The sequence below is a fragment of the Coloeus monedula genome (assembly GCF_965178545.1).
Source record: "Coloeus monedula genome assembly, chromosome: 2".
NCBI classification, from domain to species: domain Eukaryota; kingdom Metazoa; phylum Chordata; class Aves; order Passeriformes; family Corvidae; genus Coloeus; species Coloeus monedula.
Window position 1 is genome coordinate 47,952,337 of NC_138782.1, and position 21,515 is coordinate 47,973,851.

At 42.3% G+C, this 21,515-nt stretch overlaps 2 protein-coding genes across 2 annotated transcripts; both read right to left on the minus strand.

The window, feature by feature from the left end:
* Positions 1 to 4,646: 4,646 nt before the first annotated feature.
* TOMM20 (translocase of outer mitochondrial membrane 20) lies at positions 4,647 to 12,837 on the minus strand. The gene is made up of 5 exons (XM_082276995.1): positions 12,624 to 12,837; positions 7,375 to 7,421; positions 6,599 to 6,680; positions 6,172 to 6,314; positions 4,647 to 5,054 (listed from the first exon to the last, which is right to left on the minus strand). The coding sequence occupies exons 1-5, from the start codon at positions 12,745 to 12,747 to the stop codon at positions 5,010 to 5,012; spliced, it is 441 nt and encodes a 146-aa protein (XP_082133121.1). The 5' UTR covers positions 12,748 to 12,837; the 3' UTR covers positions 4,647 to 5,009.
* Positions 12,838 to 13,731: 894 nt separating this feature from the next.
* On the minus strand, positions 13,732 to 20,159 carry RBM34 (RNA binding motif protein 34). The gene is made up of 10 exons (XM_082277048.1): positions 19,967 to 20,159; positions 19,627 to 19,769; positions 18,386 to 18,605; positions 17,746 to 17,805; positions 17,142 to 17,185; positions 16,593 to 16,676; positions 16,310 to 16,373; positions 16,136 to 16,178; positions 14,778 to 14,896; positions 13,732 to 14,063 (listed from the first exon to the last, which is right to left on the minus strand). The coding sequence occupies exons 1-10, from the start codon at positions 20,147 to 20,149 to the stop codon at positions 13,755 to 13,757; spliced, it is 1,269 nt and encodes a 422-aa protein (XP_082133174.1). The 5' UTR covers positions 20,150 to 20,159; the 3' UTR covers positions 13,732 to 13,754.
* Positions 20,160 to 21,515: the final 1,356 nt, after the last annotated feature.

The following is a 21,515-nucleotide window of genomic DNA, read 5'->3' on the forward strand; positions in this document are numbered from 1 at the left end:
ATTTTTTTGGTTGGCTCTCCTCACTTGGGCCATCACAGGCAGAGTCCAACTCCAGGCAAAATCTCAAGATGCAGATTTCACTTCCACCCCTACTGCAGTTAACAGGTGCATTCCTTTCACTCCAGCTAGCAAAGCTCACCCAGAATAATCACAGGGCAGGGGAAAACTTCTCTTGCATGCCTGGGAATCAGATGCGGTTTCATTTTGTTGCAGAGTTTAAGCTGTACAATGCAGCTGGCTTATCTATATACCTAGTTTGTGATGAGGGATGGAGAGAAAAAGGGAAATCCTCCTAATCATGTCATCGGAACAATTTAAACACACAGGATTTTAAAAAGCCAAAATTAGATACTATCAATAGAAACACATTCTACTGCTGCTCCACTGAGCCTGTCTTATACACCGTACCAAATCTGTCTGGACAAAATGCTGCATTGCATCACCTCACCAGACAGGAAGATTCTAAAAATTAGGATTTTGCAGGGTGAGCTTGCACAAAATGTGTGTGCAAAACTGCCCCCTGCTGTTTAGATGAAGACCTGCTCAAGTAAATGATTGTGTGACCAAATCAGTTTTTAGCTGTAAGGTTCCAACATGCAAAGAGGCAGAACTATCTGACTTCATCTGTTTTCTGCCTCCATGCACACCAGAAATTTCATACACAAAAGCCACTCACAACTGCCTTGCAGCACAGACCATCCCAAGAGATCTGTAGGTTGCAGCAACACTTTGCCAGCTGCAACACTCACTCCATTCAGCAACATTCATTCACTATGGGTGAGCACCAGCAGACACCCTCTCATCCCAAAGATGAGTCGAGAACATCTCATGGTGCAAGGGAAATCATGTAATTGTGAGTGAGCACTGTCAGCCTGTTAAAGACAGACCTGACCTTTACAAAACAGGAACAGGAACTGTATGCCTGGAGTCAAAAGTTTAAGCTCAGAGGCCTTTAAGAGTTAAGGACTATTAAGTTACAGGAATGATTGGAAAACAGGGTAGTGAGGTCATCAGAAGATGTCCAGTAAGTATTCTTTAAAGCTAGCTCCTGCTGCAGGGAAAGAAGAAAGAACCTGGATTTTCTTTTCAAGAACACATGTTCACTGTAGTTCGAAAAAGCTGACCATTGTCTAGTTCCAGTATGCTGGACAGAAGGGCCAGCTGTTTTCTACAGTTTCACTCACACGTTCATACACAGGATGTGGCAAATTCTGCCCTGTGAGAACAGCATTAGACATCCACATCTTTTTGGGAAGTTCGAGTTTGGTACAAATGCAGAAAACAAGTACTGTGACCCACACCAGTTCAGCTTCTGGAGCACCTCTGATGAAGCCTAGCCCAGTCCTCGTGAATAAAGCACAGGTTTCAGCTCTTTGCAACAGGCTTTCGGTCAGTGCATAAAGAATACTGTAAGCTGTGCTGGTCTGTGTAAACACACAGACTGAAAACAAAACCAAAGCTTGGGTACAACAGAAGCCTTGCAGAATTTATTATTTTTTTTCACATCAGCCCTTTTCATATCCAGATGTTTAAAAACACAGAAGCATGGATGTGCAGCACAACATGCCTTTGAAACAATTGCTAAAAGTACTTGGTGACCACTTCAAAGATTCCCTTGATGCTTAACTCATGTTAACTGTAACACAAGAGTCATGTAGGGCCACTGTTCAGCCTAAGGGACACATCATCAACAGATGGACAAATGAAACTTTAGAAAGATTCTTCTCAGTGCATAAATAGCTGGAGCTTTACTTTGATGATGGCTGGCTGGCCTCCTACACAGCAGGGCTGGGACTTCTCCATTTTTCAAGTTAAGGGCAACAATAATATTGTGTCAGTCCCCAGGGGAAGGAAATTAGTGCCAGATGATTCAGTGTGTGCCTGATCACTCTGGTTTTGGATTTGATTCCATTATCTAGAAAACTTAACGGTGAGACATCAAAGGTAGTCCTGGATGATAATGAAACTAGCTGGGTGGGTTTTTTTCTATAAAAGCTGCCTGAGAAGCTCGTAACCGATAATAGAAGACTTTCCAACATAAAACTAACAGACCTCTCATTTTCTTTATAAGAAATCCTTTTAGTGCTGAAAACAAGTGCCTTGTTCTTGGAGAAGCACAGAAAGGAAGATGGTGCTTTCTGGGAGAAAGATTAGCAGTTTAACCTGCAGTAAAATAAGATTACAGATCTTACTCTCCAGCAGCTGTGAGCTCCACAACAGCAAATCCACAGCTGGAATGGCTTACTTCCACACTTTTTTCATTTGCACAGGTGAAAAGAAATGTACAGCACTATGCACAGCTAATGCAATGGCATTACTACTGCTGATGCAGAAACATCCATCATTACCACCACGTTTCTGATGGCCTACACTTTGCTCGTGTCTGAAAGCAGTGTCTTTGCTCATGTCTGAAACATCTGTGGACCGTGCATGCTTAGCTACAGCTGTCAGCCTGCCACTCTTGGAGCAACAGCAAATTTGCATTCTAGACAGTATCTTCCAAGTCTTCACAATTGTACAGTATTAGCTTCACTGGGAGATTTGGGGAAAAGAAAAAAATTCAAGTCTCGTTAAAAGGATTCAGCATTCCAACTTATTAGCCCAAGGCACTCAAAACAGGTATCAGAGCTTCCTCTGGCATACTAACCAGGTACTTCTGGGTTATCAGATATGAGAATAAATTTGCATTTAAGGCTTCATTTAAACCTATGTTGTCTTAAATTTTGTTTGCATCTAACTTTGCAGGCTCAAGAAACCAAAAAAGGTTAGAGCATTATGTGTGTGTCTGTGATGCTTATTACAGCAAATACCATTTATAGATATAATCAGACTGTCACCAAGCCTTCCATCAAAATCAGAATTGACACCCAGCTTTGCTGAAACACAGTTCAGGAAAGCTTTGCTGTAAGCTAAAATGTGAATTCAAATTGTCATCATTCTACCAAAGAGTGTAGAAAATTGCTTAGGTTTGACATAAGGGTGCTGCTTTTGTCTTAGGCTGTTTGGGTTTGTTTTTCAAGGCAGGATGGAAGTTTGATTCACCTTAAGACAATGTTAAAAGCTGAACTAAAAAGATACACTGAAGTGACCAGCAAGACAGAAGGTAAATATGGTTAACAGTTCTGTCAACATAACCTAAGAATTCCTGCTTTTTATTTTCAAGCGTTAGAAGGGAAAAGAAAAACTCCTTCAAAAAGCCTCATTAAAACCAGAACCTTCTGTAATTTCACAGTATTTTTATTAAGTGCAAAATAACTTTGTTCCTGTAAAATAAATTAAAAGAGCATGCTGGCCATTGTCCCCTGAAGAATATGGCTACTACATTTTACTTTTTACCTTATGCTACCTGAACAATTTAAGCACAAAGATTAAACTACAACCAGCTGTTTAAGATATGTTTGTTGAGACCAGCCACTAACTTCAGTATTTATTACATTACAGAAAGTTTCAACAGCACCTCAGATCTTTGGAAATAATGTTTTCAAGGGCTTAAGGGGAAAGTACCTCTTCCATTACAAACCATCTCAGCAGACTGACTCAGTAACAGCCACTTCTACTCCCAAACTCAGGTACTGACTGCTAGGTCACCATCGACTATCCACTTAACCTCTCAAAAATCCTGTGTAAGGCAATTCCTGAACCACTGAGGAGAATCTGCCTTTGCAGAAACTTACACAAGGCTGAAATGAGACAGAGTTGGCTAGAGTGCTCTCAAAGTACCTCACTTCTACTAGATTATGCCACCTAGTACCTCACTATTAATCTAGCAGCATCATTAGTACAAACTGTCAGCTGGTCTGAAAAACACACCTCGAAGCATTCTCAAGTTAAAAATCAGTCACTGTGCCAAAAAGATAAAGCTACATTTTTAATTGTTTCTTCTGCCACCTGAGTGCTGATAGTACACACCCAGAGAATAACAGAAGCCAATCTGTTTTGACATTTAGAAGATCCTTTGAAAAACTTGCTTTCATAAGTACACTTCTCCTACTCACTTGAGCCTGCTGTATATTATTTGTTTCCTTTTCATTGGCAAAGGAAAATTTACCACACCATACTGAAATTTTACAACATCTAATTCCATTAGCTTTTGCTATTTAGCCCAGGAATACAACTGTCTTACCAGTGCAATTTTTTTCCTAAGGCAAATGCCTTAAAAAGACTGTTAATAACCATTTCCTATGGTCCTGAAGACTACAGACTGAAATGTCAACTGTCTATCTTGCAAAATAAGTTCCAAGCTTTCCAAAAAACCCCAACCTTTGTGCTCTTAAAATCTACCCAGGTTTTATTCCAAACAGCTTTGTTTCAGACACCTGTATTAATAGAGCTTTCAAGTTTGCCAGTAATTTTGACTTGATCACTTAACATGTTTTTGTTCCTGACAGAAATGGATTTGTCATTCTTTCTGCAGCCAGCTATCTATCACCATTGCGATTTGCATCTCTTTCTAAGGTGATCTGTTACTGTTTAAATGATCATATATTTATTTTCTCAGGAAATTACACAAGGTTTTAAACTTAATTAAAAGCATTGGAAGACCAGCCATAACATTAAAAATAAATTTTAATGTTGTCATTTTTAGATCATTTGCTCTGACACCCAAATATTCTGGATTTTAAAGTAGTACTATAGGGACACACAAGTGCAGATAAATCTTTATTGCCATAACTTCGTTTTTTCAAAAATGAGCACTGGGTTTTCAATAGGTCGTAGTTTTATGTCTGTATATGTACAACATTACAACTGCGTATTTTAATAATAATGAAGTTAGTGATACTTTGATAACTCAACACAGTGTATTTATAAAATGAATTCTTATCAAAATACACTTTTCACTGGGATAATAAATAAAATCCTGCGAATCCCACCTACACAAAGTTAATTTTAACTCTGGTAGAACCCGATGTGGTACACAGTCCATTAACTACTGTTTGCCCCTTTATCCCCCTACTGATGCTCATCTTCTGGGGTAAGAAAACTTTTTTTCCCCCCGTTGTGGTGTGACCTCATTCAACATCATCTTCAGCCAAGCATTGTGCACTTACAATTCTCTGTAAGAAGGAGAAAAACTCATTCACAATTACATAAAATTGACAGTAGGCAACTGATTATCAAGCAATGTAATTTTACACTGAACATTAGGCAGCGTAATTATTGAACAAACTGATTAAAGTTAAAAATGGCAATCTATTTGCCTTAGGTTTTTGAAGTCAGTTCCACAGAAATTACATACAGTGCAATACCTAACAAAGCCAACATCAGATAAACAATATCCTGTCAACCTCAGGTGATGATCTCTGTTTGGTTTTGGCACTGTTCTCTTAGGAAACATTTTTGTTCAGTCATTTCCCTGACTCTTCCATCTCGTGTACCTGACACTTTCCAGTGTTACCACTGACTATATGGACTTAACCTGAAATGTAACCAGGCCTGAGCTGTAAGAAGAGCCAGCTGATAACCAGCACTGACTCTCTGCTTTATGTCAGCTAACACTGCTAGGGAGTTCCCTTGTACTTCCAAGAACATAAAACATATTATTTATTTTACAACAGACTCACCTGCCAGCATATTAACAACATTACCTGCTCAGTACTCAGACTAAAACAGGAGAGCATTTTATACATAGAGCTACTAACACTTTTATCATCAGGGAAACTCCCAAGCTTCCAAAATTGTCATGGGTTCTGGTGCTAGTTAACATCTTGTGTCTATAGCTGTCCCCAGAAGCAACGGGGTAGCAAAAGCAACAGATTCCTTTTGATGAACTTTCATAGCGCTTACACACACTCATAGACATGTAAATTAAAAAAAAAACCTCAAGACCCAGTGCAATAAAGTTACTGCTTTTCCAATCCCCCCAACTTGTATTTGGGAAACAGTGGATCCACTTCTAGTATCAGCTGTGGTCAGATGCCTCTACTTCAAGAGCTTAGCATACCCTACACACAAGAGAAGTTTTGTATTTCTGATTTATCCTGGTTGCTATTAATGCTACATGATGATTTTCATACTCACTTTTTAACATCTCAGGTGAAAAAAGAGCTACTTTTAATCTAACTGAACATATTAAAAAACCAACAGCCTACAAAACCCAATACACAAGACTGATGTAGTGGTTAAAGTAAGTATCTGAGTTATTTCCAAACCATCAGGGAATGTTTCACATACCTGGCTTATTGTAGGGAGCTTAGTTAGAAGCATTTGAAACACTGGTGGTGGAAGAGTCTGCTGTAGAACTTGTAGTAGCTGCTGTGGCTGCCCACACACAGCAATGGCATTGGTCAAGTGATCAACACCTTTTTCATATTCACCTGTATGACAAATTATAATGCTTTGAAATCAACCATCTTTGACACTGTAACACATTTACATAAGACATCCACCAAGACTGGATTAAATTATGGTGAATCAATCTACTTAGCTCTTCTCCTCCCTTGATGGACCTCCTGAACACACAAGGTTAAAAAGAAATATGCAGATTTTCTTAGGTGAATTTGAGTCCCCAAAATTTTTTAATGTATAAAAATAATCTTCTAGCAAAGGCAGAGAAAACTTATTTTACAACTTACTCTTTGGGAAAAAAAAATGCCATTACCTTGAGCTAGTAATTCCTCTCCAAGTTGAATCTCCTCAAGGAAAAACTTCTGAACTGCTTCAGCATCTTTTAGATCAGGCAACTATAACACACACAGTAAAAGTTAAACCAGCCCTTAAACACCAGCTAATAAAAAGTTGGCAGAAAACATTCTCAACTGAAATTAAACATGCACACACAACCCTACTGTTACACTGACACTGGCAAAAAAACAAGTGTCACCACTAAGTTAAACGTACACAGAATGTTTTTGAAAATCAGACTCGGGTCTCATAACACTGCATCACAAATCTGTAGAGACAGAGCCTGAAATACCTCTACTCAGTTTATTAAGTACATGATTTAGGAGCAAATATAAAGTCTAAGGTGTATTATGTTTATAACAACTGTATTTACTGCAATTTTTTGAAGAGAAATCTCATATTTTCTTTCTGGATTCATTGATGATAACGAAAGGGAAATCAAATACTTATGGCAAAACAACATATTAAGTTCACTTATAAGTGTGTCCTATCAATGATTTTAAGTCTGAGAAGTCCTTGGTCATATTACAAAAAGGCAAACACCATCGAAACACACAGTGAATGCTGTACTAATATAACTCCTCTATCTGACACAAAAAAGGAACAACCATACAGTTATCTGTGAGCATTAAAAAAACCTAAAGACTGCATATTTGTAATCCTGGAATCAAAACAAATCCTTAAGTAAATCTTACAAGTAATACAAATGAAACATCTTTCAAAATGGCACTACATTACTGAACACAGTATTACCTTGGAAAGCCCTGCTCTCTCTTTGGCAAGCTTCTGTTTCTTCCTTCCTGTAAGAATAAAAACATCTTTTATTTTCAATTTGTAATTAAAAAGCCCTTCAGATTATAGTCTAAAACCATGAAAAAAATCAAAGTTCCTTTCAAAAGAAGAAACTGATAATGTATTGCAAACACTGAAAACTGAGCACAAGACTGAAACCCACTCAGTGCAACAGAGCATCATTTAGGGGTCTAATGAGGGCTGGCAGTAGCACCAACTCAAAATGGCAATTCTTCTCCTGATGGCTACAGCAAACACCAGCTGTGCAGGGCAGCACACCAGCAGCACAGCACACCTCGTGCACTGCAGGCACACAAAGAGAATTAGAGTAACAGAGGAATTATCTACATGATTTCTAACAATAAGCCACAGAAGAATTGTCTACAAGTCAAGGCTATCTAGTTTTGAACTGTATGGTGCACCATCAGGGAAGGGGAACTTTGGCAGGCCAGAGCAGGTACCCACACAGTGCACTTTCTCAGCTGCTTTATAGCAAAGACATGGGAACTAGTTAATAAGTGGCAGTATCTCATCATCCCCCAGCAAGAGCAGTACTAAAGCATACATTTCTGAAACCTGAGGAAAGCAAACATTTACAGATGGAACAAACATTTACAGATTTAACTACCTAACCTAAAGGCAAAAAGTTGGTCTGCTACATGAAGCTGTATCGCTCCAGCAAAACTAGTGTAATTAAAATTAAAGTTGCTTTTAATGCAGGTAGGCAGGGATAAAGATATTTTTATAGTAGCAGCTCTTCATACAAGAAAGAATAATTATACTAACACTGGCAATTTCCTTAAAATAATCATTTTAGCAAGTCTTCAATTCATCAAATGAAATAGTTACATCAATAAAACCTTTGAATACAGCCTATGGTTAAACTATCCTTTCACTCTCTGTCCTCAGTGCCTGCTCAGAAAACTCTTATACTGACAAAGAAAAACTGTCACCCAGCCCTGATTTTTCTTTTGATACAATTTTACAGGCTGGAAATACTTCCAAATGTGACTAGCACTTTTACATGGTAATAAAAAACTTTCAGTTGTCCGCATGATGAAGACATTCAGGAATACTATTCCGTAGTATACTGATAACCTAACATGTGGCATTTCCGGACAAGACTGTGTTCTTTATACAAAAGGACTTCCCATTCTAACAAGATGGAACACCCTTTTACCTTAATACAAAACTTTAATAACACTTAGCAGCTAGATTTCCACAACTCATTGACCTGTGTATGTTATTTTACACTATATATGGAAAAATGTGCTGGATAGAACTGTAGTATTCTATAATTTTATCATTTTCGTGGGTTCAGTATTAAAGAATTTCTCTTCAAAGTCAGTCCTTCAGTTAGCTCACTCCAACTTTTCAGAAGCACTGATTTGCACAAAACTTTAAACTGCATTACTATGCAAACAAGTTTTGATAACAGATAAAATCCTAAAGATTAAAGTTTTTTTCATTTAGTATTTGAAATGTTTTACTATTAAAACAAGCCACATTGCAAGTGTAGTGCATTCAGCAAAAACACAAAAGAGAAATACAAAGAATAACAGCTTAACATTTGTACGTCATTTTCAGGAGAAAATTGAGTTTTCTTGGCATGACTATGACACCTTCTAAAATATAATAAAAGGTATCACTCACCAGGTTAAGCATTCTGAAATAAAGAACAAAACAAAAGACATGCTGGTAACTGGAACTAGTGAAAGCTTTTGACCACTGATCACACAGATTTGAAATCATGTACTTTAAGCTGAAAATTGTGAAGGAATATGAAGAACCACCAAGATTTTAAAACTGAAAAATTATCTACCAAATCTTTCAAGTCTGACTACTATAGAACTTTACTTTCTCTTCTTAATACTTTTTTACGGACTCTTTAAAAGTTCACTAGCTAAAACAATTACAAAACCCAACTCTAAAGGACATTTATGAATTCTTCTTCTTGGGAAGAAATACTAGTTTCAAACTATCTTTGCAATAACAGCCAAAAGTTACATTTGTAATATGACAAGCAAAAAGCAATGGCTTTGAAGGGTAAAAAAACTCAAAAAACAAACAAACAAACAAACCCACCCCACACCTAAAAAAAACCCCAAGTTTGTTTTCCCTCAGGGACCTCCACAAAAGGGAAACACTTCCCTCTTTTCTAAAGAAATAATCACATTTTGAAAAGAGAAAGGCAATCTTTCATAGAATGAGTCTTTATTACCACAGAAATGCAGTGCATGCATCCAAAACACAAAGCTAAACTGCAGCTCTCACACTGCAGGTCCTCCAGGCACAGCTCCTGTACAAGGGTACAAGTTTCAAAAGAGAACCAATGGATGACCTGTCCTGCTGGCATGGGTTACAAAAGCCCCTGAGTAGCCCCAGCAGCTTCCCACTCAGTCCCACGAAAAAGCAGAAGGACCAAAAAGCCATTTGCATTTTCAGTTCCCATCAGTGAAGTCTGCCTACTGCCCTCCTCTCACTCAGCTGGTCCAGGCAGAAGATGCTCTTGAGCAAAATTCAGCACGGTCAGAAATTCTGGCTGTCTCTGAACAAAGACATCTGTGTCTAAAGTTTAAAGCAGAACACTTCTATTTTATTCATTCAAGAAGGCAAATAGCAAACATACCTGAAGTATTTTAATCATAAAATACAGCTGGGGAAGCTCAGCAGCTAAAAACTCACCCACAAAACCTGCTAAATAAGATTAAAACATCTGGAAAATCAAAGCCCAGTAGTTCTATAAGCCTTCCAGAAATTTCCAGGAAATCAGATTTTTTCCCAGAAACCTAAATCTGGCCACCTCATTCTTATGACAGGCCTTTGCAATGTAAACTTTGGCCCTAACACAGCACACAGAAACGTGCAGTGGAACTGGAAGGGCAAAAACACCAACTGGTTCTTCATTTTGTCAGCAAATGCTTGACCAAATTCAACAGGCAATCCACTGACGTGTCAGATCTCCTGTCCTTCCCATATTCTGGTGACACTGCAGCACAGAGGCTGAAAAAGGATCTTATCCTAAGAAGGTTAATGGAAAAGATGCGCTGTGATGGTGGTTTCCACAAGCTTTCCATCCTGTACCCCCACTATTGCACAACACATGGAGCATCTTTACACAAAGAACTGCAGCTGGCTGCTGCACTGAACCTTTCCTGGTCAAGTATTTTACAACCCATGCCTTCCTGTCTACCCAAGAGTAAAAATGCTGTAATACCCAGATCCCTGGCACCACTGCTGAAGCGTCCATACAAAATAATCTGTTACACTACCAAAAAAAAAAAAAAAACCCAACAAAAAAAACCCAACCAAATGAACTAAAGCCTTAAATGCAGACCAGCACATCACATGCAAGAACTGTAAGTCCTACAGTGAAGTCCCTCAAATGACACCTGCCCCCTCCTGTCAAATCTAAATGGATTCATTTTCCACTTCAAAGACGATGTCAAATCTTAATCAGAGCAACTCTAAGGTTTATTCAGAACATGACTGGATAGAGGCTCAGATTACAGAAACCTGGAATGCAAAAATAATTTTTGGTGCTTCTGCAAAAACCTTATGTAATTTGGTGTTTCTCCTACTACATATCTGGCATCATTAAAAAAACACCTATGGCTGATTATGTTGCCAAAATCAAGTTTGCTTGTGCAAGACAAGCACATACCAGTTAACTGTGCTAAAATTTCCCAAATGATGACTTGCACTGCAGGTAAAAAAAAGGACTTGGAAGATGCACAAGACGTATGTGCCCAAAATCCTACACACAGGAGCGAGGGCCTGAAGGCGAAATATTTGACAGATGTAACTTGCTGTGGAGGAGCTTTTGGAAAGCAGAATTAATGTGCTGCTAAGCCACAGCACTGGCCACTCAAATTCAACCCATGAAGGCAGAACCAAAGCTTTTACACTACATTTTAATGTTATCAGGTAAATACTCATGTTCAACCCATCTAGTTATTGATTTTTCCATCCATGAAACTGCTGATCACATCATGTTTACTTGCCAGGAAAATTTACCTTAATGATAACTTCTTATCTTCAGATTAGTTACCAAAGGAATAATATACACATTACCCTGACAGAAATAACTCAGTACAGAAAGTATTACCTTATTTCTCACGATTCATTTGTGTTCCTTCAGTACTCATGCCTACAATTGCATTAAAAACTGTCCCTGATTATTAAAACGTTCAAATAAATGTTGAAGACGTGAAATAATGAAGAGCCATGGGAGAAGAGCTCTACATCTTGGATTAATCAACAGTTTTCTCTGGCATTCATTCTTATCCTGGAAGCCAATGGCAGGGCTGCCAGGAGGGTTTAGAATGCAGCCGATGAAATATCTGAGAGCTGCCACCGACCCCAGTCTCGTCAAAGCAACAACTGCACTCTAAGAAATCACACTGCTTTACCTGCTCGTCTTCTAAAAGCAAAAAAAAAAAAAAAAAAAAGAAAGTGTCACCACGTAAATGTAGTGGCTATAATAGCGCTGCTCAGCCTGTAGGACAGCAAGATTGAAAAAAAACCAAAAAGGCAGGGGGGAGGCAAATTTGAGCCAAGCACTGACGAAAACCACAGGTTACCCAACACCTACAGCAAACGCTTTCCGATGGGATGACCCTGTCTAGAACTACCTGAAAGGAGGTTGTAGTGAGGTGGGGATCGGTCTCTTCTACCGTGCCTGCAGTGAAGAGGACCAGAGAAAAAATGGCCTTAAGCTGAGACAAGGGAGATTCAGATTAGACATTAGAAAAAAATCTTTTTCACTGTTAGGGTGGTCAGGCATTGGAATAGGCTGCCCAGGGAGGTGGAGGAGTCACCATCCCTGGGGGTGTTCAAGAGGCGTCTCTGGCGCTGGACGATGCTGGTGAGTGCTGCAGGGGTTGCAGTGGTAGTGCTGGGCGGATGACTGGGCGGGACTCGAAGGTATCTTCCAATTTTGATGGTTTTGTGACTCCGTGACCCGGCCCCTGGTTTCGGCGAAGGGACGGCGAGAGGCCACAAAGCCGCAGGGGCCGCCGGGGCCCGGCGCAGAGGGCGCGGGGGGGGTCCCGGCCGGGCCCGGCGCTGCGGCGACACCACGTGCCGCCTTCCCGCGCCCCGGCCGGGCGGGTGAGGGAGGGAGAGAGAAACGGGGGGATCGCTGAGGGAAGCGCGTGGCGGCGGGAAGGGACGGGAGGAAAGGGGAGGGGGCGTCCCGGGACACTCACGCTCCCGCAGCCGGTTCTTGAAATTGGGGTCGCTCCGCCTCTTGCGGTCGAAGTAGATACAGTATCCGATGAAGAGCGCCCCGCAGAGCCCCGCGGCGATGGCGCTGGTCCTGCCCACCATCATGGCGCTGCCGCCGCCCCCGCGCCGCTCCCGCCGCGCGGCCCGCGCCGAGCTCCGCAGGCACCTTGGGGCGAGCGGGCACAGGGAAAGGACCCCTCCTCGCTTCCGCTCACGTCATCAGCCGGCGGCGGCAGAGGGCGCCTCCCGCGGTGCCTGCGCGGAGGGCGGGGCGCATGCGCGGGCGGAGGCGCGCGGCCGAGCGGGTGTCGCGTGCGCTGCGGCGTTTGGGCCGCGGAGCGCCGTGAGGGGCCGGGGGAACGGGAAACCCAGGGATCCCAGGGAAAGAGCTCTGGGATCGTCGCGTCCAGCCTCTGACCGAACACCACCATGGCAACTAGACCATAGCACTCAGTGCCACGTCCTGTCTTTCCTTAAACACCTCCAGGGACGGTGACTCCACCGCCTCCCGGGGCAGCCCGTTGCGATGTCTAATCACCCTTTCTGTGAATAAATTTCTCCTGCTGTCCAACCTAAACCTCCCCTGGCACAGCCTGAGGCTATGTCCTGTCATCCTGTCACTTGTTGCCTGGGAGAAGCGACCGACCCCCACCTGGCTACACCGTCCTGTCAGGGAGCTGGAGAGAGCGATAAGGCCATCCCCGAGCTTCCTTTTCTCCAGGCTGAAAGTCCCCAGCTCCCACAGCCGCTCCCCAGAAGACTTGGGCTCCAGACCCTTTACCAGCTCCACTGCCCTTCTCTGCACAACAAAAAAACCCACCCAAATCAAGGTAACGATTTCTACTTCATCATTCTGCATGTGAGTAACTTTTTCCTATAATCATTGTGGGTAATCCTACACAACTCCAAAACAAAGAATTCACAGATAATCTTTACAGCAAGACCTCGGCTAGAGACGGATTCCTGGAACATAGGAATAAAATCATGCAGCACCTCCTGCTGCCTTCTGGGAAAAGCCAAATGCCCCAGAGCAAACACCAAGAATGACAACAGCTATATTAGCAAACAAAATTTATGACACAACACTCTCATATATATCCATCTTCATAACACTAATTAGCATTTTTATCCGATTGATTTTTATCAAAGGACTGTTTATTTTTCCCAGCTTTACTCCTAGGAATAGTTTTTAGTCTTTTTGGTTTCGTGCTCTTCTTTAATGGGGTTGCTTTTTCACCAACAAAAGAATCATTAGAACAGGTCTTTTCTTTTTTCTTCTTATCAGCTCTGTCCTTGGGAGCATGAGATTGGTCTGGACTTTTCTGTGCTTTCCTCTTGTCCACTACACGCTGCACTCGTATCTTTCTTCCCATCAGAACTGAGTTGTTGAGTTTCAGAGCAAGATGTACAGCATCTGTATTCTACAAAACCAGACAACCAGTTTAAAAGCATTACCTCCAACAGATTGCTTTCAAATGAATAGTTACCTGTATTTAAAATTGGTAAGCAGGATTTTACAATGAACAGCACTCAAACCACTCTATTTAGGGAATGACACAACATCCCTGCTCAGGAACACCAGCACCCCTGCACAGCGCACACACAGAGGCACAGACACTTGCAAACAGACTATGAAACAGCTTTCATGAGACACCAAAGTCTGAGGCAGAGAGACAAGGAAAAACTGGGAAAAGAGGCACTGGGCTGCAGGAAATGAACTAAGGAAAATGAGGCTGGGAGAGAGAAAAGAAGTTGTACTGAATCAAAAGTGGAGAACCAGTAAGCAAACCAGCTGCAGGAGAGGATTCCACTCACATTTTGACACATAAGGAATGGAAGAACATTGAATTACACCAAACAAACTCATCTGTCCCTCCTTTAAGTCTTTACCTCAAACTCACTTCCTTTACCCAAGCGTGTACAAAACCTGAAATAGTTTGCTTTGTATCTGCTTCCACAGAACCGGTCTTCCAAGCTGCTTTCACCATACACAACAATGCTACCATGTAACATCATACATACACATGTACACACCCCAAAAAACTACTGAAAAGAAAATAAAAATACTCTAAAGGTAGCCCCAATTCAGGTTTTGAAGAACTCCCGGTGTGCTGGAGCAGGCTGTTCACACATACCTCAAAGAGGACGTAGCCAAAGCCTTTTCCCAAGCCCGTCCTCCTGTCTCTCACAACTCGCACTCCCACGACATCTCCACAGACATGGAAGTGTTCCCGCACGGCGTCATCGCGGATGTCTGCAGGCAACACAACGGAACAGATGCCTCTTCAGGGAGACACATGGCTTTAAAAGCCTGGCACAAATCCAGTTATTCCACATTTACCAATTCAGGGACATAGACAAATATATTTAAGTGTATATTATCACATGAATATGGATAGGTAGACAAATATCAGCGGTTCAGAAAAATCCCAGCAAGCTGACAATGCGGACTTTATAAAGGGCTATTTACTTTGACAGTTACCAATTCTCCAGCTCTGAAGAGTACAACATAAATCAGTAAATACAACAAAGGCAAAGACTGAAATAAATTCTTGAAATCATTTCATTTATGGTTGTTAACGGAGTAGAAATTAAGACTCCTGCTATACATAAGCTCCTCCTTATGCCAGAATTTCTTTCTAAGAATTAATGCTGATGATAATGAGCTTGCCGGCTGTTCTTCAACTGCTGGTTGACTGAGCCATGAATTTTAGCTGAATGGGGGAGAAGGGATTTACAGTTTCCAACCACAGCTGCTATGCAATTATTGTGATAATGGCCGGATTTGTGAGCCTTTCTCCATCTCACGCCTAGAGAGCCAAGTGTGATGTGCCATCACAAAAACACAAGTTACTTTCCTTTTTTGTATAGGTATACTTCACACAATCCCCTGCTGTAGATAAAATACCTCTCTGCTGAGGGGAGGGGCTGAACTCAACAGTATGGGTTTAACTACAGCAATGGGACCTAGATGTGCTGAGAAAGGTCCAAGCTGCTGAAGTAATTTCAGAGCACAGCAAATCATAGAATATTCTGAGTTGGAACAGCCCCACAAGGATTATCAAGTCCAACTTTTAGCCCTGCCTGGACGGAGTCACTCAGCCTGTGGCTCACAGAATGCACCAAAAGGAGAAGCCATCACTGTCCATCACTTGGAATTGGTTCACAAACAAGTATTGGTAACCCTTGAGCAGTTTAGAAAGCCATGGCCTATGCAACTTAGCCATATTTATTTAAAAAACATGAAGCAACAACAAGAATTCAAAGTGCTTGCAATGCTACCTACAATCAATGTGCAGAACTTGACAGAAACTTACAGCCCCTTTAGGTGTTTCAATTAACAAATAAAAATTACCTCCAGCAAAAGGTATTTATCTGCCTAAACATGTGACCCTAAATACCTAAATACCAATAAATGAGGTAACAAAAAGTCTAATGTCAACTATCTCATAAATGCAAATTAATGATGCATAACAATCCATTTTAGACTTACCATATGAAAGATTTCCCAAGAATACAGATCGTTTATTGTCATGCTAAAGGAAACAAGAGAAACAGGACAGTAAGTTATTTGTTACAGAAAAAAAACCAAAACAACCAAACAAAAACAACAAAAGCCCCACAACCAAAGCAGAAAAGGGGATTTCTGGCCACACATCTTACTTACCAAACTGGTTTTAGATGCAGTGTCAACTCTGATGTGAAATCCAGTAGCAATTTCTGTTCCGTTCCTTTCGTGGTCAAAAGCAAAAAGTTTAAAAAGTGAAACAAAAGCATTATTTAATCAACAATGTCACCGCATAGCAGTATTCCAAAAGCAAAGTTAGTTTTAAGTTTGAACCAACATTTTTTTCTGATTCAAGCAACAGAGGGGAGGTTGTTTAAATTTAGCTATAAATCTACCTGATCTACATCTTCAACAGGGGATGAGAAACAAAACTGAGACTTACTCCTTCAGAGCCTTCTGGGCATCACATTCTTCCTTAAAGACAACATAAGCATTGACAAACTTTGCATTTGGGTGCACCTTATGCCTGGAACACAAAAGGGACACGTTACTGCTTAAATCCTGCTGATGCTGTGCAGTGCACAAGCACTTCTTGCTGAACACATTTATGCCTCTGCTTGTTCTGTGCACATTAACAACTTCAATTCACTTGCAGGTCAAGCTACCCCTGTACATGCAAGGTACAGCCCATATATGCCCCCTGAGAAAGCGTCCTCAACTCATAGACATATCCAAAGAAATTAAATACTTTTAGCATCTTCCTCCTTCCTAAAATATAAGAAATGCAACCTCAGGTAACAAATTACTAGTACACACGGCACATAATTCTTTATTACTTGTCGAGAAAACTTAATACCTTAATACAAAGGCAATGACAAAAGACAAACACAAAATACATTAAAAAGACTTAATACAGACAAACTTATAACAACCAACAGTAAAACATTGTTCAGGCCTTGAAAAATACACAAAAGTCACAAGGGGAACCTACTTGATTGCTGCTACCTTTTTGGATACAGTATCTTCTGCTGGAATCTTAAAGATAAAAAAGCTTGAGTTAGGTGGGCCTAGAGTCAACTTACAACAGAAAGTTCTTCTGTAAGACAAGGAAGAATTCAAGCAGGTGCCACCCAAAGCAACATCGCCAGTACAGTGAGCAAATGATGGAAGCGGCTGAACCTAGAGATGGTCTAAAAAACCCTCAGAGTTAAAGAGCTTGCCTTGAATTTGTCTGACTTGTTTCTCGAGTCCCAAGAGGGTTATTGTCAACTACTTTAGTGAGTACCATGATTTACAATCAACGTGTCTTTGCTACTATGATTTAAAAATAGGTGAGCAATGCCTCAGCCAAAACAGCAATAACAAAGGCATTCCTCTGTCAGAGAACTTATAGCTCTGATCCTGGATCAGCTCTTGCTACAGGAAAAAGGCATCTGTGGTGCTCCTGGGGTAACATCTCCAAGGCTTCTTCTAATAGAAAAACCCACATACCCCAAACCACTTCCGAACTAGTGAAGGTACAAGCCTTACAAATACTACTGCCCCTTAACATCAACAAATAATTTTGGCATGTAACATTAAAGAAAATAACATACCAGAGACCGGAAGCGAATGGATTGGATTTGTCCATACTTCTTAAAAAGAGATTTCAGTACCTAAACAGATGATATTACAAATATTCAGTACACTTTTCAACCTGGTAATGAGAATTATTTTTCAGTATTTATAAGAAATACTGTTCTTACACGGTTTTACTTATAGGAGGTCTCTTAATGGGCTACTAAAAAAATGCAAGTAATTCATAACTATTTCTGTGGTTTTTGTGGCAGCTTCTTCTTCTACAGATTGCCAAAACTGAAGTCGTGCCTCCTACTGTGGAAGAAAGTTTAAATTTAACATGTTTTATGTAACAACCTGAAGCACTGTTTGCATACAAAATTAGTAGCAGAGTAACTTTGTAAATGCAGTTCTCATTTATTCAGTCATTTTTTCATTGACAAGAAACTGACCAGTTCTACTCAAGAAAGAGCCACTGCATCTGCTGCTGTAGGAAGCCCAACTCCAAGAAACCAGAGATTGTCTCTAATGGTTTCTGAGAACAAGCACTATTTCCTACTTTCCCAAAAGCAGTTCCAATCACAAGTGTGTATGGCTTCCCAGCTGGAAACAGCCCCTCAAACTGAGGAATGCTGTAACTCCTTTCATTCCTTCAGTGGACAGAACCCACCCACGTACCTGAATAGTACAAGTGACAGGCAAGTTTCCAACAAACACCGTTCTTCTGTCCGCTGTTTCATCAGCCACCCTTTTTCTCTTCCGCTGTTTTGCAGTAGCACTCGTAGCTGAATTAACAACACTTTTGGTGATGGTTTGAGAAGCCTTTTTCTTTTGCTTCACTTTGTTTGGAAACAATTTTTGATCCTCCTCCTCATCTGCCTGCTCCAAAGCATTCTCTCTGACCAGAAACAAACAGGCAGTTTACAATTGATGGGAAAAAAACAGGTGTTTTGGGGTCAAAGAACTGAAGCCTCCAAGATATTTTAACTTACATTTGAAATTACTATGTTAAACTTAAAATTTCAAACATTATTTTGTTTATTCTGCATTAAACAAATGTATCTGACCATTCAGTAACATGAAAAAATATTTGCCGTTCCCAGGACACTGCATTCACTATTTACAAGGAATCACACAGAAATACATCAAAATCAAATAATTTGATAGCCTTTAAAACTGAAGGAAAAAAAAATCATCTTTGCATGTTGGACCTAAGAACAGACTAAATCCTTGTCAGTATGCAGGAGACTGATAAGAACAAACCTCTGGAATACTGCCATGCACTAACAAATCTCTCACTATCCAAACCTGCCATAACAGCATGAACAACGAGCAGATCTGAAGGAGTCTCTGGAAGGCTACACATAAACCCAGCAAGCAGGTCCCATGGGCCCAGTGCCAGGATGAGGTGTTAGCCTTGTGCTACAACCAAGTTCACTTTATTATCCAAACTGCATTGTAGCGTGATCAGCTTCCAATCTGCTCTGAAGCACCTTGCTTCAAGTATTTAAGAGAACAGGTCACAGAGAGGTTCTGTGTCACTGCAGAGGCCCAGATACAGACTGCTCACTGTGCCTGGCACCCTGCCGAAACCACCTCTGCTGGATAAAGCCAAGGACAGCTAGAAAGCATCTCCCTGTGCCAGAGAACTAGATACATGTGTTTTCATCTCCAACTGCTGGACCTGATGGCTCTCTAGCAGGGCATTTGCACTTCATGGACCTAGCGTTTCAAGAAGCTACGCTACATTCTCCTTCAAGGGAAAACTACAGAAGTTTGCACAATCTTAAAAATAATCTTAAACACCAAGTTGAAGATGAGTAGTAGACGAGAACTTAATTGTTTCACTAAACTCATATTACGAGTAATGTAGATGCTGGGGGGCTTAATTTTACCATAAAATGGTGTCACCTACTCACCTCTCTGACAGTTTTTTCTCTGCTTCTGAACATTCTTTTTTTCTACTCTTCTTCGCTTTTACTGGAGGTTCTTGTATGACGGATGAGCTCTGGTCTTCTGACACTTTCTCCCCTTCTGCACGCTTCCTTTTCTTATTTCCCTTCTAAAAATGGTAAGAGAAACAGACTTAAAGGACAAAATTCCAGGAACGCCCCGCAGTTACTTCACTTACTGCAACTTATTTGGAGCGCCACTGCCCGAAGCCCACCGCTGCGGGAAGCGGTGCTGGCGCCCTGCCACACCCCCAGCCCCCGCCCGCCCTCCCGGCCGGGAGAGTTGCCCCGGCACCCGCTCACTCACCCCCGGCACGGCCACCAGCACCGGCGGGGCGGCGGCGCGGAAGAGGCGAGCGAGGGGCGCAGCGGGAGCCGCGGCCGCCCCGAGGCTGCCCGACACCTGCCCCACCACGTACTGCTCCTCCTGCTCCTTCTCCTCCTTGGCCGGGGGGTGCCGCGCCCCCGCGCCGCCCCGGCGGGCCCGCATGGTGGCACCGAGCGCGGCGGGAACAGGCTCAGCCCGCGTCACTTCCGACGCGCGGGGCCGGGCGCTGCTCCCGGGACCGCCCCGCTCCCTCCTCACCGCCCCCCGCAGCCCTGCCCCGCGCCCGGCCACAGCTGGGAGCCGCTCCCGGCCACCGCGGGACCGCGCTGCGCGTGCGCGGAGTGGGACCCTGGTAACGTCCGACATCCGGACGGGATGGACACTCAATCTGTGCCAGGGGAGGTTCAGGTTGGGCATGAGGAGGAATTTCTTCACAGAAAGGGTGATTAGATATTGGAATGGACTTCCAGGGAGGTGATGGAGTTACCATGCCTGGAGGGGTTTAAGGAAAGACTGGACGTGGCCCTTAGTGCCATGGTCTAGTTGACATGGTGGTGTTTGGCCATAGATTGGACTAGATCTCAGAGGTCTTCTCCAACCTAATTGATTCTGTGATGAGCGTGGGATGGTGCTGTCTCACTGATTTCCCACGACCCTCAGATCCAAGGGGAGCTAAAGCAAACCTGGCAGCGCTGTGGCTGTCTTGCTACACATGTCATACACTTTTTGAGCTGCCACTGTAAGCAGCTGGGCTGGCACCAGCATCCAACTGAAGGCAAAACAAGTAACCCAGCTACTGAATAAAGGAAAAGTCTTGGTCTTGACACATGCACCAGGTATCCCCCCTGCCTTGCCTGCTGCATGCCAGGAAAGGCAGTGACCCTCATGGATGGGGTCAGCCCAAGAGAATACACAAATCCATTAAAAGGGGCAGGTGGCTGCTGCATGACTTGTAGTGGCTTTTCCAATCTGCTTTCACACAGAAGAACAGCTCTAGTGACACAGGAGGGGCAGAACAGGCTCAACCATCATCCAAGCCCATTTCAGAGACCCATGGCCATTGAAACTCTGCAAGAGGCCTACAGCCTCCAGGAACTCTGCCTGAGAGCAAGTTCAATCCCTGTGTCAACAGGAAAATTCCACAGCGTGATGGCAACTACCCAGTCGTTAAGTATATACAGGTATCAGTGTAGACTGCAAATAAAGGGAGGTGGGAGCTCTGCAGACCCTTCAAGTAAGGCGCATTTTCCCCCGGCATATGCCCATCTCAGCTATTCCCAACACAATCAATTGTGAGGCAGGCAAACCCGAGTCTGTCACTCAGCCAAGGTGCAGACAACACAGCAGGGGTTGTTTGCCTTGCTGCATCTTTCGGATCATGGCCCAAGCAGGTGTTCAGGAGTATGGGCACAGCCCAGCAGGCACTGCTAGTGGTGAACTCCCTCAGCTGCAAACAGAGTGCACGTGCCAGGCAGGGAACTCACCCATGTGTAAAGCTCTGTACAGTACGTACCCTGGAAAGCAGCTC